At 44.8% G+C, this 19,825-nt stretch overlaps 1 protein-coding gene across 10 annotated transcripts in view; it reads right to left on the reverse strand.

The window, feature by feature from the left end:
* GPR19 (G protein-coupled receptor 19) overlaps positions 1-19,825 on the reverse strand; it is a 78,718-nt gene that overhangs the window by 25,834 nt on the left and 33,059 nt on the right. For 7 of the 10 annotated variants that reach the window (XM_008259612.4, XM_070049398.1, XM_051850782.2 and 4 more), the window contains one exon: positions 15,983-17,410. In XM_008259612.4, coding sequence (XP_008257834.1) covers positions 16,141-17,394 — 1,254 coding nt within the window. In that variant the 5' untranslated portion in view covers positions 17,395-17,410 and the 3' untranslated portion in view covers positions 15,983-16,140. Of the gene's footprint in view, positions 1-8,364; positions 8,433-15,982; positions 17,411-19,186 lie in introns of those variants that run through there. The other 3 variants (XR_007921235.2, XR_007921234.2, XM_051850785.2) reach the window with 2 other exon arrangements.

The following is a 19,825-nucleotide window of genomic DNA, read 5'->3' on the forward strand; positions in this document are numbered from 1 at the left end:
TTTCAAATAAATAAAAATAAATAAATCTTTTAAAAATAAATAAATAGGGGCTGGCGCTGTGGCACAGTGGGTTAAAAGCCCTGGCCTGAAGTGCCAGCATCCCATATGGGCGCCAGTTCTAATCCCAGCTGCTCCACTTCTGATCCAGCTCTCTGCTGTGGCCTGGGAAAGCAGGAGAAGATGGCCCAAGTCCTTGGGCTCCTGCACCCACGTGGGAGACAGGGAGGAAGCACCTGGCTCCTGGCTTTGGATCAGGGCAGCTCTGGCCATTGCGGCCATCTGGGGAGTGAGCCAGCAGATGGAAGACCTCTCTTTCTGTCTCTACCTCTCTCTGTAACTCTGTCTTTCAAATAAATAAAATAAATCCTTAATAAATAAATAAATAAAAAATAAAACAGGGAGGATAGTGTTCACAGAGTAATTCTCAGGCTAAATAGGAGCTATGAGAAAAGGCTTGTTGATAGTAGAGAACTACATTAAATTTAAATGCTCACATTATACCTATGTTTGTTGTTAGGATTTAAAACACTAAACATATATTTAAAGAGCCAGAATCTAAATACATACTGTTGTTAGCATCACATTTCCCAAGTCTTTCTAGCTATATCATTATGTGTATCATTGGAATAGTATAGTTGGAAGCCCTTTTTAGAAGTAATGGATTTCTAGTAATTAGGCTAATTTTAAGAACAACTAATATTCCAACTGGAAATATCATCCTATAATTATCTGTATAAAGCAGATTTTCAGGCTGCTAGGTAACTGAGTTCCCCTTTCCACAGTCCATCCGTTTTACTTAACTCTAAGGTGGTCATGAATAAGAGGACTGCCATGTAAAGTTGTGTTGATTGTGCACTGCACAAAGGCACCAGTTAAGGAAGCAATTGGGTCTAAAAATCGAGTTCACATTCTGCTCAACAAGCGATGTGTGAAGGAAAGGGCACCTGCCACCTGCACACCAAGGCATAAGTATTGTTCCATTCTGTCCAGACAGGTGGTTTTTACTAATTTTCCCCAAAGTGGGTGCCTTCCTCATTCCTCCACCCAAGGAGTACCTCTTATAAAAACGTGCAAGGGGCCGGCGCTGTGGCATAATGGGTTAAGCTGACACTTGCAATGCCGGCAACCCGTATGGGTGCCAGTGTGAGCCCCGGCTGCTCTACTTCCTGTCCAGCTCTCTGCTATGGCCTGGGAAAGCAGTGGAAGATGGCCCAAATCCTTGGGCCCCTGCACCTCCGTGGGAGACCTGGAAAAAGCTCCTGGCTTTGGCCTGATCCAGCCCTGGCTGTTGCAGCCATCTGAGGAGTGAACCAGCAAATGGAAGATCTCTCTCTCTCTCTCTCTCTTTCTCCCCCTCCCCTGTAACTACCTTTCCAATAAATAAAATCTTTAAAAAAAGGTCCCTTCTCAAAAGCTACAGATAAAACCCATCTCACGAATAAATCATTTCAAATATTCAAAGAAGATACACTTCAAATAAATAAGTAAGTAAAAATGTGCAGAACAAGAGTGTGTTGTATCTGGTTTTTGCTGGCTCCCCAGATGATAGCCAGCTGGGTACATCTCTTCCTGACTTCATGTCCAGTAACTTGAGGTTAGTAGCATTTCGCAAGCAATGGTGGGAGTATTTACACCATAGCAATCAGTAACCACTACAAATCATGCATTTCTTCTGCCCACAGAGGCAGTTTCCAACACACTGTGCAACAAGTCCCAATGTAGACTATCATGGCCCAAGCAGAACATGCACATGTGAGCAAAGTGTATCACTGAGGGTCCGACAGAGTTGTAGGCAGCTTTGAGCTGTCTATACCCAACTCAGATTGGTTCACAAGACATGATTGTTGTGATACAAATTGTTACGGGTCACAGAGAAACATCTTGTCTGTGTCTAGAAACACTAAGGAGGTAAATCAGCTGAATTCCTAACGCAAGCCCTAGGGTCAAAATAGGCACAACGAATTCACTTAGGTGTTGTGACACAGTGTCCCAAACACTCCCAGGCTGTAGTGGGCTGAGGGTGAACAGTAAGTTCAGGTTTATGGGCCATCTTGACTACAGCAGGAGAAGCACTGGAGCAGGAGACAACTCCTGTACCCACAGAACCCAGCCTAGTCTCGCCAGGCCACAGCACCCCCTTCCCGGGAAGGAAGGCAGTATCTGGCAAGCTCTTTCCAGCCCCGAGCTGTGGAAATGCTTTGGCAAGCTGGGCACGACAGCTCCTGGCCTCAGTGAGGTAGGCTTGGATAGCCCAACACCAGTGAGGCCAAAAGCCATCCTAAGCCCACACTGAGTTTCGAGTCTTAACCACTTCAATGGGATGAAGACCATGCCTCTCAGCACCACGGGAAAAGGTGCAAGATGTAGAGCAATAAACAAAACCTCTCTCAACCTGCTGCTTCCCACGTAAGGGGGGAGGGGGAGAGAGACAGAGAGAGAAAGAGAGAGAGAGGAATGAGAACATAGAAAAAGGAGGAAAGAAAACCAAAAACATAAAAAATGGCCCAGCCTCTTCTAGAAAGAGGAAGACAGGTAACAAAAGAACCACACAGAAAATGAAAGCTGCCAATGCCTCTTCCCTCAAGACAAAAATACCAAAACCTGCATGCCCGTGAGCCTTTTCAGCCAGGCAGAGTAAGAACACTATCTAGCAACAGCCAATAAACTCCTTAAGGCCAAACTGCAATAGCACCTCCTCTTCCTGGCGTGGGGCTGTGTGAGGAGCCCAGGAGTAGCTGGGAGAGGGGAGCCTTGATGGGGCCAGCACTGTGGCACAGTGGGTTAATCTGCTGTGTGGGTGTTGGGCATCTCCTATCATAGTGCAGGTTTGAGTGCCGGCTGCTCAGCTGCCAATACAACTTCCTACTAATGCACACTCGGGGGGGCAGATGATGGCTCAAGTATTTGGGCTCTTGCCACCTATGTGGGAGACCCAAATGGAGTTTTGGACTCCTGACTGGCCTGGCCTAGCCCTGGCTGTTGTGGGCATTTGGAGAGTATATCAGTAGTTGGAAGATTCTCATTCATACTCTTATCTTTCTCTCTCTCTCTCTTTCCCTTTCAAACAATTTTTTTTTTTTTAATGCTTTAGGGGGTCAGCATTGTGGCTTGTGGGTAAAGCTGCCGCCTGCAGTGTCGGCATCCCATATGGGTGCCGGTTCAAGTCCCAGCTGCTCCACTTCCAATCCAGCTCTCTGCTATGGCCTGGGAAAGCAGACGAAGATGGCCCAAGTCCTTGTGCCCCTGCACCTGCTTGGGAGACCTGGAAGAAGCTCCTGATTCCTGGCTTCAGATTGGTGCAGCTCCGGCAGTTGCGGCCAATTGGGGAGTGAACCAGCGGATGGAAGACCTCTTTCTCTCCCCCTCCTTTGCCTCTCCTTCAGTAAAATAAATAAATAAATAAATAAATAAATAAATAAATAAAATGCTTTAAAAACATAGAGAGAGAGAGAGAGTGAGAGAGAGAGAGAGAGAAGGGCCTTGAGAACAAATCAGAAGCATTCAAACAGCTTCGGGCATCACTCTCAATTGGGTGATCTAAGGGGGAAAGGAGTTCCATGCACATTTCATCAGCAAGAAAAACCCTTCCCAGAAGCCCCTCAACAGATTTATCTTTAACTTTCTTGCCAGAAGGCTGGGCTAAAGGCATATCACTGAACCAATCACTGGCAGAGGGAATAGAATTACCATGGTTGGCTCAGATAAACATGGTTTCTCCCTACAACTATGGAGGGATCATCAGTGTGCTGTTAGCAAGGAAAGAGGGTTGTGGCTAATAGCAGACTGACCAACAATGTCAGTTAACCAACTATGAATAAATCGAGAGATCATCAATAAATACATGACTAAGCTTTGTAAGAATTACTTAGATTCCAATCAAGCTGACTTTGATAAGATTCTCAAGAAAGCAAATCTGAATGTGATATAATTTGTTAAGCACAACAATGATGATTAGAGCATAGAAAATGAAAACCCAAAGAGTCAGAATGCAGCAGAATTGATGAGCATTCTTCAGAAAGAGAATATGAGAGTGGTGTACAGAAGTCTAGTTGTCAGGGAGGTATAGGCAAACACTAAGCAGGGATGGTTCATTAGGGCCTTCCACGGCTTGAATACTTCAAAATACTTTGGTACTATAGAGGTTATGCTACAGTTTCTATGAAAATATAAACTAGGGCCGGCGCCGCGGCTCACTAGGCTAATCCTCCGCCTAGCGGCGCCGGCACACCGGGTTCTAGTCCCGGTCGGGGCGCCGGATTCTGTCCCGGTTGCCCCTCTTCCAGGCCAGCCCTCTGCTGTGGCCAGGGAGTGCAGTGGAGGATGGCCCAGGTGCTTGGGCCCTGCACCCCATGGGAGACCAGGAAAAGCACCTGGCTCCTGGCTCCTGCCATCGGATCAGCGCGGTGCGCCGGCCGCAGCGCGCCGGCCGCGGCGGCCATTGGAGGGTGAACCAACGGCAAAGGAAGACCTTTCTCTCTGTCTCTCTCTCTCACTGTCCACTCTGCCTGTCAAAAAAAAAAAAAAAAAAAAATTAAAAAAAAAAAGAAAATATAAACTAGCGAGAATAACCAAACTCTACAAAAGAAAAATTAGGAGGCAGTACTAACTTTATACCAAATATGAAACCATTATATAACTGTAATAATGAAACGAGAACTGGTCAATGATCAGGTAGATCAATGAACCAAAATAGAATCCACAAGTTGTTGTAAAAACTCTCAGAAGTTCAGTAGTATTAAGTTCAATAGTATTTAAACTAGTGGAGAAATTATATATATATATATATATTTATATTTCTTTTTTAAAAAAGATTCTATTTATTTATTTGAAAGGTGAAATTACAAAGAAGAAGAGGCAGAGAGAGAGAGAGATCTTCCAACCGCTGGCTCACTTCCGAAATGGCTGCCAGGGCCAGAGCTGCGCCCATCTGAAGCCAGAGTTTCTTCTGGGTCTCCCACGTGGGTGCAGGGGCCCAACGACCTGGGCCAACTTCTACTGCTTTCTCAGACCATAGCAGAGAGCTGGATTGGAAGTGGAGCATCTGGTTATTGAACCAAGGCCCATATAGGGTGCTGGCACTGCAGATGATAGCTTTACACGCTACGCCACAGCCCAGGCCCCTAGATGACTTTTATTTTATTTTATTTTATTTTTTTGACAGGCAGAGTGGACAGTGAGAGAGAGAGACAGAGAGAAAGGTCTTCCTTTACCGTTGGTTCACCCTCCAATGGCTGCCGCGCTGCGGCCGGCGTACCGCGCTGATCCGAAGCCAGGAGCCAGGTACTTATCCTGGTCTCCCATGGGGTGCAGGGCCCAAGTACTCGGGCCATCCTCCACTGCACTCCCTGGCCACAGCAGAGAGCTGGCCTGGAAGAGGGGCAACCGGGACAGAATCCGGCGCCCTGACCGGGACTAGAACCCGGTGTGCTGGCACCGCAAGGCGGAGGATTAGCCTAGTGAGCCGTGGCACTGGCCCCCTATATGACTTTTAAAAACTGATTTTGGGACAACTGGCTAGCCTTATAGATAAAATTTAAATAAAATAAATATAAACAAAATTTTAAATAAAATACTGCTCTCCTTTGACAAAATAGATTCTAGATGACCAAAGATTTAAACACTCCATAAAAAAATACACAAAATCTGTAAAAATACTAAAATATGTGAAGTAAAAAAAAAAAAGAGTGGGAAGGGCTTTTTTTTTTTTTTTTTGTTAGCAAGACCCACAAGACTGATAAATTCAACTACTGAGGTAACAGTCTGCTTGAAAAAAGACATACAACAAAGCTTTAAAGGACAAACCACAGGGGCCAGCGCTGTGGCACAGCAGGTTAAAGCCCTGCCTGAAGTGCCGGCATCCCATATGGGCACTGGTTCTAGTCCCGGCTGCTCCACTTCTGATCCAGCTCTCTTCTGTGGCCTGGGAAAGCAGTAGAAGATGGCCCAAGTCCTTGGGCGCCTGCACCCTTGTGGGAGACCCAGAGGCAGCTCCTGGCTTCGGATCGGCACAGCCCCGGCCGTTGCAGCCATCTGGGGAGTCAAGCAGCAGGTGGAAGGCCTCTCTCTCTCTGCCTCTCCGTCTCTCTCTCTGTAACTCTTTCAAATAAATAAATAAATCTTTAAAAAAAAAACCATAAAAATAATTCAACCTCACTCATAAAAAATGTATATTAAGACAATAAAGTGCCTTATACCTATTTGATTGGTGAAAATCAAATTAATAAAGTTTCAATTGGGAGGTTTTGGGGGGATGGTCATGCTCATTATGCTACAGGTGGGAGCATGGATCCAGCTGCCATGCTGGAGAGGTCTACATGCAGGGAGCTGAGCTGAGACCCTCAGTCTAGCAGCCCTTGGCAAATTGGGTTCTAGAAGCAACCACACGAGCTTGAGAGCAGATTATACCCCAGCTGAGCCTTCAGGTGAGACTCCTACCCTGGTTGATAACTTCCTGCAGCCTTGTGAAAGAGCAGCTACAGTTGTGTTCACATTCCTGATGCACAGAAAGAGATAATAAATGTGTATTGTCTTGGCTGCTCCACTTCTGATCCAGCTCCCTGCTAATGTGTCTGGGAAAGCAGTGGAAGATGGCCCAGGAGCTTAGACCCCTGCCACCCACTTGGAAGAACCTGATGAAGCTCCTGGCTCCCGGCTTCGGCCTGGCCCAGTCCTGGCCGTTGCATGTATGTGGGAAGGGAACCAGCAGATGCAAGATCTCTAACTCTGCCTTTCAAATAAATAAATCCTTAAAAATAAATAAATGTGTGTAGTTCTTAAGCTGCCAAATTCGTTATGCAACAACACATAAAATTAGTTTCATTTCTCCTTAAAAATGTATACTAATTCAATTAAACAATATTTTAAAATACTCTCCAAAACGACAACAAAGGCTTTCATGACCCGCCTTGCTTTCTTCCAGATTCCATATTCACCAAGAAGCCTCCAGATTATATTTCTAGGACACCAATTATTTCAAAACTTGTAGAAATGTGTCTCGAAGAGCCATGGAGACACTCTCATTGTAAGTCAATGCATTAGACCTCTGGGCTAATATCCTTGCATCTGCAATCAGGATAACTAGGGGAAGGGGAGTCAGTCTTGGTAAAGAGGACCTTGTCTGGGACAGGGGAAGCCGGTTTGGGACAAGCCCATTAGGATCATGAGCAACAGCCTGAGGGCTGATGATGCGCGCCAGTCCATCCGTCTTCCTGGCATGTCCAGTTGCCTCCTTTTCACCATCTGCGAGTTGTAAGAGCTTATTTAAAGCAAAACAGCAACAAACAAGAAACACCCTGGAACAGGTGCTACTGCAGAGCTCCACCGATTGTGTTCAATTCAATTGAGTTTTCATGTGTGGACTTTTTTAGTTGAGTGTTTCTTTAAAGCACAACACCAATAATCTTATATCTCAGTAGTATTTCCCCCTGTATCTCCCAAACAACAGGCTCATATTTCTTTTAGAAGAAAAAAGCCACAAACTATTCTGCTGGTTTCAAACTGTTCATCAAAATAAACTTGATAGTTCTTACAACATTTGTTTTCCTAAGTTTAAGCCTTGGCTTGACATTCTCATTGTTTCTTTCTCCTTCTACTCCAGTTACCAAATGTCCTTTCTTGCCACCTTAACCTCAATTTCACTCAAGTTTCCAGTTACAGCTTCATTCACTTATAGCTGAACTGAAAATAGATTTGCTACATGTTTTTAGCATATCTTGGAGAGTAACTTGAATAACATCTATCCAAATATGATTACACTGTGACCTATACAATTAATGATGGCCAAGAGAGACTGAGCCTGATTTCACTGGTTTTTTTTTTTTTTTTTTTTTTTTGGACAGGCAGAGTGGACAGTGAGAGAGAGAGACAGAGAGAAAGGTCTTCCTCTTGCCGTTGGTTCACCCTCCAATGGCCGCCGCGGCTGCGTGCTCACGCTGCCGGCGCACCGCGCTGATCCGAAGGCAGGAGCCAGGTGCTTCTCCTGGTCTCCTATGGGATGCAGGGCCCAAGCACTTGGGCCATCCTCCACTGCACTCCCTGGCCACAGCATAGAGCTGGCCTGGAAGAAGAGCAACAAGGACAGAATCCGGCGCCCCGACTGGGACTAGAACCCAATATGCCGGCGCCGCTAGGCGGAGGATTAGTCTATTGAGCCGCAGTGCCAGCCTCACTGGTTCTTCATATTCAATGAGAATGAATTGATGAATTAATGAATTATCAGTCAAAACAGTTTTTCCCCCATTAGTACTGTCTTTTGTGTACGTGAAATGCTGACGCAAGTCTGTATTCTTAAGTCTTTCGTGCACCCGGAGTTTAGATCATTCCTTCTTTCTTTGAGGTGTTAGCAAACAGAAACAGCTCTATCACCTCCTTTCCATTCAAGTTCCTGCTCCCAACTTTTCCTTCTGTCTTGAGTCTTCAGAATCTCAGGAGAACTAAACGAGAAGTCGAAGGAAACCGATGCTATGATTTGCGACTGAGGCTAAACACCTGTTTCTCCTAGAACAGCACAAGTCAAGGTGCTAAGTAACTCAAAATACGCTGGGTAAACAATGACCAAACTAAAATAATGACAGTAGGTAACCTTCAGTGGCGTCTTAAAAATTTGACAAAATTTTAATGTTTTATATCTTCCTGTTGTGGGGGAAACAGCAAAGTGTTTTACTGATCGACTGCTGAAAATCACATTCTGAAATCCCCCAGACCTGCTTTGTCACCCTGAAACCTGACACGTATGCAGTGGCACCGCAGAGCCCAGCTCCTGTTGGGCGTCATTATTCTACAGAACTAAAATCACGCATTCTTCAAATGACAGCCGAATCCAAATTTTATCACCCTACTTAACTCAGTTAGGGTCGATGGAGAGTTGATAAAGCAACACTTTGAAAGAGGCTTCTTCTGAGAAATAGACAGAGCTCTTCAAGTGCTCAGCTGTGTGGAAAGTCCAGAAGAGCCCAGACAGGAGGGGCTCAGGAATTAAGCAGGGCCAGAGATAAATGAGATGCGCCTAAAATGATATCAACCTAAAATAAATGCAACTGCTTTCTTACCTGCAGAACATGGTAGGGAAACTCTAGATGACATTATTATGAAAGAGTGCATAAAATCTCGATTTTTTAGATTATAAAGGGAGAGAGAAGTCCTGATAAGTATAGGGTGGCACAAATGTGTTTGGTAGGCCGAGGGAATTTCTTCAAAAAAAGGTCACATTTGTAAAATGGGTTGAAAATAATATTTTGATTAGTGATTTCACGTCTATAAAGGCCATTCATTATTTTGGAATCTCCTCCAATGTTTAAATGTTTTGTGTTTTGAACACACTGACTGATTAATCTAGCTAGGGCTGCTCCTGAGTGCGCAGCAATTGTCAGACTTGTTGCTAAGAGACCACTTCTCAAAATTAGCAATGTGACAGGCATCCTGAAGAGAGGGTAGGACCTCTCCACTAGCCACAGTGCCACCAAGCGGTCATCTTGCAAAAATGCTGGAGAAAGTCTTTCCACCCCTCACAGCTTCCCTCCTCCTCATTTCTTTTGCACATGAATTAGCAGGTTAAATGGACAATGGGGAATTGCATTTTTGTCACACTCTTCTACACATTACATTATTGGAGGGTTTTTCTCTTCCTATAAATGACTAATGTTGCAGCAAGTAAAATGATAAAGTTGAAAGAATGTTGACCTAGTTGGCAGAACACATTTTCGTTTCTCCTAGGTTTTTGTTTGTTTGTTTATTTATTTTGAAGAACAGAATTACAGAGGGAGATGGGTAGAGAAAGAGGTCTTCCGGCCAGCGCCATGGCTCAATAGGCTAATCCTCCACCTGTGGTGCTGGCACCCCAGGTTCTAGTCCAGATTCTGTCCCCGTTGCCCCTCTTCCAGGCCAGCTCTCTGCTGTGGCCCGGGAGTGCAGTGGAGGATGGCCCAAGTCCCTGGGCCCTGCACCCCATGGGAGACCAGGAGAAGCACCTGGCTCCTGACTTTGGATTGCATTGGCGCGGTGTGCTGGCCATAGCTCGCTGGATGTGGCGGCCATTGGAGGGTAAACCAACGGTAAAAGGAAGACCTTTCTGTCTTTCTCTCTCTCACTGTCCACTCTGCCTGTCCAAAAAAAAAAAAAAAAAAAAAAAAAAAAAAAAAGAGAGAGAGAGAGAGAGAGAGAGAGAGAAAGAGGTCTTCCATCCACTGGTTTCACTCTTCAAATGGCCACAATGGCCAGGGCTGGAGCCAGAAACTTCATCTGGATCTCCAGTTCTCCCACGTGGCTGCAGGGGCCCAAGCACATCAGGGAGCTGGATCAGAGGCGAAGCAGCCAGGACTCCAACTGGTGCCCATATGGGACTCTGGTGTTGCAAGCAGCAGCTTAACTTGTTTAGCCACAATGCCAGCTCCTCCTCTCCTGTTCTTAATTGCAAGGGATGAGGCCTGAGTCTCCCAGTACCACTTCTGTGCCAACAGACTCAAACCCTAGGCACCTTGTACATACAGTTCTTACAGAGAAGCCTTATCCCAAAGCTGATCTTGGTCAAGCAACTCCAACTAAACTTTATTGTTGCTTCCAAGTGAATCTGAGCAAATGGCAGCAAGGACAGAGGGAGGGGTGAGGTGACAGATCGTGCAAGTGGGAGAGGAAAATTTGCCAACCTCATCTGGCAAATGATTCTGCTGCCCACATGGTTGGTGGAGGTGGTCTTGGGCAAAACTGTCCTTGGGTAAGGATCAGCCTTGAGCATCCTGAGTAAACTTGGGACAGAAGGCTCAGAGGGAAACACCTTTAGGGCAGAATGTACAGCAGGCTGGTGGGACTGATGCGTTCATTGAAGATTTGTAGGAAGGGACAAATTCAAATCCCATCTCAAAGGATGCATTTCTGGGGCCAGTGCTGTGGCTCAGTGGGTTAAAGCCCTGGCCTGAAGTGCCGGCATCCTCTATGGGTACCGGTTCTAGTCCCAGCTGCTCCTCTTCTGATACAGCTCTCTGCTATGGCCTGGGGAAAGCAGACAAAGATGGCCCAAATTCTTGGGCCCCTGCACCCACATGGGAGACCCAGAAGAAGCTCCTGGCTCCTGGCTTTGGATTGGAGCATCTCCGGCCATTGCGGCCATCTGGGGAGTGAAGCAGTGGATGGAAGACCTCTCTCTCTGTATGTCTCTACCTCTCTCTGTAACTCTTTTAAATAAATAAAATAAATCTTAAAAAGAAAAAAAAGATGCATTCCTTACCCTTCCCTGGCTGGCTTCTGGGAGCCAGGAGCTAGGTAGAGTGCCTCCACTCCTAATCCTGCTCCCCACTGCCAGCCTTCTTTATGACTCCTATTTAGGGGTTACATGAATCTTAGCCCTTGGCACACCTCACTGTGTACCTGGTAAGGAGACTGGAGTCTTCTTATGGCTTAATTCTCATTCTTACCACCTACTGGGATAAACTCACAGAATATTAAAGACAGAATTGGGCTTAGAAATCACATGCTGTAAACTGAAAGTTTTAAACTGGGACCTAAAATTTATTAAAAAACTGAAACAAATTGAACTTTGTATGTTCTATCTTCAAAAAAGATTCTCTTTTAAAAAGTCAAAAAATAAAGCTACTGCTAGGATCTTTTCTACTTTTTTAAACAAGTCTGAAAAAAAGTCAAAGACCAAGGTGGGCATCTGGCATTCCATTTCATTTTCGAACCAGATTCTGGCCAGTGTGCTTGGGAGGAAGCAGGTGATAGATGGTTCAAGTACTTGGGGGGGGGGGGGGGTCCCACCACTCATGTGGGACACCTGGGTGAAGTTCAAGCTCCTGGCTTTGTCCTGGCCCGGTCTCGGCTGTTGTGAACATTTGGGGAATAAACCAGAGGATGGAAGATCTTGTGTGTGTGTCTGCCTTTCAAATGAAACGAAGATAAATTAAAATATTCAAGGGCCAAGGGAAATCAATATCTGGCTCATTTTGTTTTAGAGTGTCATGGGCTGATAAAAATGTGAGGAGGTGGTAAAGGAATTTGTTGATTGAAGGAAGCATCTTAAAAAATTAGCATCATAGGTTTTTTTTTTTTTTTTTGCAAGTGAATATGGAAGCAAAGTTTTCCATAGATGTTTTGTCATTGAATGTTTTGTTGTTCTCAGACCCATTCTTGGTGGCTTTCCTGTGTCTGTGCAGTAGGAATGGACAGGCTTCCTTCCGCTGTCACAAACATGTAGCATCTCAGGTCTCAGAACCCATGTACAGCCAAGGAAAAGGGGCCAGCTAGCTCACTAAATACCATCTGCGCTCCCTTTAGGAATGGCCAGGTTGTTTTAGACCTTAGACCTCTACCAAGGCAGTGGTCAGGAGGCCTATGGAGGCCTTGCTGGGTTTGATCACTCATGTTCTCTGGGGTGACATCTGAAATCTGCAGACTTGCAGCTAGAAAAGCCAAGTATGAATACCAGCTGTGTCACATTGCAACTAGGGAAAGGCACCTAACTTTTGAGTTCCTGTTTCCTCATCTATGGAACCAAAATAATAAATATATTATAGAACTGTTGAGAGGACAAAATGAGATAATACATGTAGTCACTGAACTGGAGTTACTATTTGCCATTCTTGTCAACTAGGGTATGAAACGCATACTAGTCTTCATCTATAAGCCCTTTATTGTGTAAGACATGTCTTGGGGCTGGCGTTGTGACATAGTGGGTAAAGCCGCCACCTACAATGCTGGCATCCCATATGAGCACTGGTTTGAGTCCCAGCTGCTACATCTCCAATTCAGCTCCCTGCTGCTGCACCTGGTAAAGCAGCAGAAGATGGCCCAAGTTTTTGGACCCCTGCACCCATACGGGAGACCCGGATGAAGCTCCTGGCTCCTGGCTTTGGCCTGGCCCAACTCAGGCCTTTGCAGCCATTTGAGGAGCAGCCCAGCGGATGGAAGATCTCTGTAACCCTGCCTTACAAAAAAAAAAAAAAAAAAAAAAAAAAAAAAAAAAAAAAATTCTTCAATGGTCCTTGTGCAGGTGTTTCGTGCAGTGGTAAAGATGCCACCTGGGTTGCCAGCATCTCCTATCTGAGTGCGTGGGTTTGAGTCCTGGCTGTGCTTCTGATTCTGTGCACTTTGGAAGGTAGCCAAGTGATGGCCACCCACACAGGAGACCCAGAATTTTAGTTTTGGGCTCCTAGCATCAGCCTGGCCCAGCCCTGGCTGTTGCATTTAGAGAGCAAACGGGTGACTGGAAGATCTCTAATAAATTTATAATTTATTTATAAATGTGCTGGTTCTAGATGTGAAATAATGACCTTGGACCCAAAGAAAAAGATCCCAAATTATTACAGGCAAAGAGTGGGGATGGCCAGGTGTGGTTCTATGACTGGGAGAGGGTTGAGGGGGAGGTGCTGACTGGAGAGATGGCCTCACATCAGGGTTTCTAGGATAAGGAAAAAGGTTGTTTGTGCTCTTGCTATCTTGGGGCATGGGACAGGACCAGGCAGCAGTAGGTCTCTGTTCAAATGACAGAGCACAGGGGAGTGCCAGCTGTCACTTCTCCCTTTAGCATTTCCCAGGCCTGCCTAGCAAAGACACCTGCTCATTTGCTTGTATGTAATTCAAAGAAGGGAGGTAAACACTCTAGACAAGGCCTAGATGGGATACAGATGTGAAATGTCATATATTGACTTCCAAATTTCTAGTCTCCTCACCTCTTAGATTAAGGAAAGATAAGAACAAGAAAAAAACAGGTTGCTTAATGAGTACTAAGTTAGAATTAGGCATAAAAAGTTCTTAAGTATGGATACTATAGATAATAATAACGTACTATATGTGTCCCTACAAAAACAAAAACCAAAGAAAGGTTTGGGGGACAGCTGTTTGGTCCAGAGGTTAAGATGCCACTTGGGATGTCAACATTCCATATTGGTGTACCTGGTTCAAGTTTTGTCTCTTAGACTTTTTTTTTTTTTTTTTAAGATATATTTATTTATTTGAAAGTCAGAGTTGCAGAGAGAGAAGTTTTCCATCCACTGGTCACTCCCCAGATGGCCATAATGTCCAGAGTGGTGCCAATCCAAAGCCAGGAGCCAGGAGCTTCCGCTGGGTCTTCCCCCATGGGTGCAGGGGCCCAATGACTTGAGAGCCATCTTCCACTGCTTTCCCAGGCCACAGCAGAGAGCTGGATCAGAAGAGGAGCAGCTGGGATTTGACCAGCGCCCATATAGGATGCCGGCACTGCAGGCAGCAGCTTTACCTACTACGCCACAGTGCCAGCCCTTCTCCTAGACTTTTGAACCATCTTATTGCTAATGAACACTCTGGGAGGCAGCAGATGATGGCACAAGTACTTGGGTCCCTGCCACCCACGTGGGAGACCCAGATGGTATTCTGGGCACTTGGCTTCAGTCTGTCCAAGTCCTGGATGTTGTAAGCATCTGGGGAATGAACCAGGGGATGGAACATCTCTCTCTGTGTGAATTTCTTTCAAATAAAAAATAAAAGTAAATAAATGAATATAATTTTTCTAGAAAAAGAACGCATTTTGAATGTTCTCACCATAAAGAAATGTTAAATGTATGGGGAGAGGGAGTGCTGTAGCAAGCCACCGCCTGCAGTGCCAGCATCCCATATGGGTGCCAGTTCTAGTCTCGGCTGCTCCACTTCTAAAGCAGTTGGTTTTTTTTTTTTTTTTTTTTTTAAAGAGAGGTAGAGTTACAGACAGAGGGAGAGACAGAGAGAGAGGTCTTCCATCTGCTGGTTCACTCCCCAGATGGCCACAACGGCTGGAGCTGCATGGATCTGAAGCCAGGAGCCAGATGCTTCTTCCTGGTCTCCCACATGGGTGCAGGGGCCCAAGCACTTGGGCCATCTTCTACTGCTTTCCCAGGTCACAGCAAAGAGCTGGATTGGAAGAGGAGCAGCTGGGACTGGAACCAGCACCCTTATGGGATGCCGGTGCCGCATTGGGAAGATTAACCTACTGCACCATGGTGCCAGCTCCTCCCCGTCCCCAGCTGCTCCATTTCTGATCCAGCTCTCTGCTATGGCCTGGGAAAGCAGTAGAGGATTGCCCAAGTCCTTGGGCCCCTGTACCCATGTAGAAGACCCAGAAGTTCCTGGCTCCAAATTGGCACTACTCTAGCCATTGTGGCCATCTGGGGGAGTGAACCAGTGGATAGAAGACCTCTCTCTCTCTCTCTCTGCCTCTTTGTAACTCTGCCTTTCAAATAAATAAATCTTTATATAAAAATGATGCATTTGTAAAAGAACTTATAAAATAAATAAATAAATGTATGAGGAGATAGCTAGGTTTACTTTGGACATTATACAATGTTTACGTGTACTGAAAATTATCACATTGTACCCCTTAAATATGTTCAATTTTTGTGTACCAGTTAAAAATTTTAAAAAGAATAATTTCAAAAGAGAGAGAGCAATTTAGGTTTCTCTGTATAAGCATTCTTTTCCTAAGAATCCTCATTAAAATGAAACCAATGGGGACCAGCATGTGGTGCAGTGAGCTAAGCAGCTGCCTGCAATGCTGGCATCCCATATCATATGCCAGTTCGAGTTCTGGCTGCTAAGCTTTGGATCCAGCTCCCTGCTAAAATGCAACCACTGAAGACTTCCCAGCAAGTCCCAATATATTCTAGTATATGGAGTACTCTCCATAGCAGACCTGACCAGTGGTTACTTGAAAGAAGTTAATGTAGAAACATACCAAATGAACTTTTCCTAAATGTTGCTTAGTAGAAGGAAAAAAAAAATGTGTGAATGTGTGACACGGGGAATTTCACTGGAACAGATGCCCATGGTTATAAAAATTCAGCGAGGAGAAGAAAAATACAACTAGGCAGGATCGTTAACCAAAGATTATATGTACAGTTATGGCTTCAGACCTAAAGATAAATGGAAAGTAGGAAAGCATTTTGTTTTAAATGCATGTAACTAAGATAGTAGAAGGACTGTTGACTAGAGATCAAAGTGAATGTTTTCTTAAAAAACAACCAGAATAAAAACAAAACAACCAGAATAAAAAACCACAAAAACTATAATCAATAAAAGAAAGCATTTTTACAAAGAAATTTCCCTCAGCGAGCTGAGTGAAAAAATATGTAAATAGCTTCTGTTTTTATAGTTAAAGCTTTTTAATCTCTAGTGCATAACAATAATTGAAAGAATTCTGAGAAATTAAACAAAAGTATTTGGTGGGTTTGAGTTAATGGGCCAAGCAAGCTTTTTTTCCTTGGCTTCTCTGTCAAATGAATCATAGATTGAGTCTTTGGTTATAGTTTTAGCCATGGGAGGGATTTCTGAAATGCCAACATAGTTTTTTTTGGCTATCCTTGAACTTGTTGTGATCGTATAGGCATTGCTTCGGTAACATTTCATCGAGGACATGCAAAAAGTCTCTTTCATCCCTCGCCTAAAATTGGCATTATAAATTGAATACAGAGTAGGCTTGGAGGCTGAAGAACTAAAGGATATCCATGTGACAGCTGTGAAAACAAGGGAACTTTTCTTATAGTCCTGTTCGTGGGGGTGCCACAGCTGAGCTACATGAAAAGGCAGCCAGGAGAGCAAAAACAATAGATTTAAAATGAGGAACATTTTGATAGTTTTCACTTTTGTCCTTGGGACAATATTCATTGTCCTCCTCACTGTTCGGCCATCAGTGCCTATTCTCCAAATATACTTTATGACCTTTTGGTAAAATAAGATTATGAGGACAGATGGAATCACAAAGCCTACCAAGAAGTGGATGACAGTATAGGCGGTTCCTTCCCAAGACGAAGGGAGGAAATAGTTACAATGACTGTCCCAGTTAGAGCCGTAGAGGAAGAACACGGGGATCACAAAGACTGCATCAAAGATCCAAGATGCTGCAATCATTTTCTTAGCTTTTTCTCTGGTCACCTTGAAGCTCAGAGGATAGACAATGGTGTAGAACCGGTCTATGCAGATAGAGAGGAGCACATAGATCTGGACGCCTGGAGTGAGATACTGGAAATACCGCACAGCTTTGCACATAGCACTGCCAAGTGTCCACCGGCCAGCGGCGAGCTGGAGCAGGACGAATGGTGTGCTGGCGATGCTGATGAGAAGATCAGCGCATGCCAGTGAGACCACAAAGTAGTTCGTGGTAGACTGAGTCCTTCTACTCCTATGGATTACCAAACAAACCAGGGAATTGCCAAAGATAGAAAACAACCACAGAGTCCCAAAGAAAATGCTGGCTGTGGCCACTTCCCCAGGTTTCAGTCCGTATTGAAGGTCTGTTCTGTTGCTCATCCCATTGTGCTCCTCATGTAATTCGGTCAGGCTGTGGCTTGGCAGAGGTGCGGCTGTTTCAGTGCAGCTGTGGTTGTGGAGGGGTACCAGAAGAGTAGGGGTAACCAAAGCTGGCTTGCTGTTGTCCATTCTGTGAGCAAAAACCATATTCATTTTTTCCTTCTTAGTTCTGGATAAAAAAAGAAGAATGAGGCTTCCTGTTAAAATGGTGTCACACAGACTAATTACTAATGCTAACAATCTTACTCAACACTTGGGTTGGTTGTCATCTGTTAACAAGTAGGATTTGTACACTAGCAAGAAAACATAACTACTATCCAGAAAAAATTCTGATCTTTTTTATGCTTTTTTCATTTTAGAATGAGATCAGGGTCATCCTTGCATCACTCTCTCCGACCCTTAGTCCTGCCACACCCACTCCTTTCCATACCCGTGTTTTTCATTCACTGAGGATCATGGAAGTGCAAATCTGCTCTTGGTAAGGGTGCCACCAGCTGATAAGCTGTTGGCACTCCGGGCAGGTATGTGAGAAGTTCCTAAATGTCCAAAAACTAAAGAAGCTTGGGTAGATGGAAACACACAGATGTCAGCAATGTAAATAACAGGAGCCTGTGGACACAGACGGGCTATTGGGGAAGACCCTGCCCTTACACACAGCAGATTTTCTATCATTTTTTCTATTTCCTTGTGATAACATGTGGAGCAATCAACAGTGTGACACAGTCTAAAAAGAGCTTGCTTTTTCTGAAAGATGATGTAGCTCCTGTACTAATGGTTTGTTACCTCTCAGTGACATACATTTTGATGCTTTTCTGTTGATATTGTTTCATAAAATAACATAGTGACTGAAGAACATTAACAAATATTCACTCAGGAATGTATGCAGATTATAACAGAGACTTCAGGGTGTGGGGAGCAACCTGGACTAGACTGAGTTACCGGAATTAAGACTTATTCTATGCATCTGCTCTCCCACAATATGGCGCTGGGAGAGAAGTAAACAGCTTCCGCACAGCTGCCTCCAGTTCAACCAATTAACTGTAGGACTTGCTCCTGATTGGAGAGCAGCGTACTCGGCATGTGGGCAGCCGAGTTGGGATTGGCGGAGGAGGACTATAAAGGAGGAGAGAGACGGCATGCACCGGGAACATCTATGGGGAACATCTAAGGTGAATACCTGTGCAGCCCCCGAGAAGAGCCGGCCGGCGGTGTGCCGCTCCCCTGCGGAAGTGGGGAATGTGGCCAGGGGGAACTGCCCTTCCACGGAGGTGGAAGGGATAGTAGCCAACCCGGGAAGAACCAGCAGCAAACCCGGGGAGGGCCGAGCAGACAGAAAGAACAGCACAGGGTCTAGTGTCGTTCCTCCACGAAGAGGGGGAGCGACACAGGGTTTTCAGATGATTGATTAAAAACAACAAAATATTACTATTACTATCACTCAGCAACTTTTTAAAGGCTTATGATCCTTAACTATCAAAGAATACTATGAATTTTAGCCTCTACTTCATGCTTTTTTTTGTATTATTCAGTGAGGAAAAAAGTACACTTTTTAACAGGTAAAATATTGTATAACTGCAGGTCATTCAATTAAAAATCAGGTGATTTTGGTCAAAGGTAGATGATAAAGGCTTTATCTGGCCTGAATTCATTAAACAGAAAGCACAGCAAGTGAATCCATTATAATCATAGTAAAAGAAATAGGATAAACATGAATATTTTCAAAATTTTGTGCACTAAAGAAACAGGGTGGTGTCAGCCTAGAGGTTAACATACTACTGGGGCACCTGCATACTACATTGAGTGCCTGTGTTCAAGCCCTGGCTTTTCTTCCAATTCCATCTTCCTGCTAATGTGTACACTGGGAGATAGCAGCCATTGACTCAAGAACTTAGGTCCTAAAAAAAAAAAAAAAAAAAAAAAAGAAACTCAGGTCCTTGCCACCCACCTGGAAGACCTGGATTAAGTTCCTGGTTCTTAACTGGCTGGCCTACCAATGGCTGTTGACAGCATTTGGGGAGTGAACCAGTATATGGAAGATCTCTGACTCTCTTTATCAAGTAAGTAAAAAATAGGGGCCGGTGCTGTGGCACAGCAGGTTAACGCCCTGGCCTGAAGCGCCAGCATCCCATATGAGAGCTGGTTCAAGACCCGGATGTTCCACTTCCAATCCAGCTCTCTGCTATGGCCTGGGAAAGCAGTAGAAGACGGCCCAAGTCTTTGGGCTCCTGCACCCACATGGAAGACCCAGAAGAAGCTCTTGGTTCCTGTCTTCAGATCGGCGCAGCTCTGGCCTTTGCGGCCATCTGGGGAGTAAACCAGCGGATGGAAGACCTCTCTCTTTCTCCGCTTCTCCTTCTTGCTCTGTGTAACCCTGAATTTCAAGTAAAATAAATAAAATCTTTCAAAAAAAATAAAAATAAATCAAAAGTTTAAAGGAAGAAGCTCATGTGGCATTGCAGCCACCATACTGCTGACTGTCCATCTGGCCTGGGGCACAAGAGGAAATCGTTCCAGCAACAGGCTTTGGTAGAGACTGGTTTCCCTCTTGGCGGGCTCCTGTGACCATATTCACAGAGAAACATTT

This window comes from Oryctolagus cuniculus, chromosome 9, assembly GCF_964237555.1.
Source record: "Oryctolagus cuniculus chromosome 9, mOryCun1.1, whole genome shotgun sequence".
In the NCBI taxonomy this organism is placed as follows: domain Eukaryota; kingdom Metazoa; phylum Chordata; class Mammalia; order Lagomorpha; family Leporidae; genus Oryctolagus; species Oryctolagus cuniculus.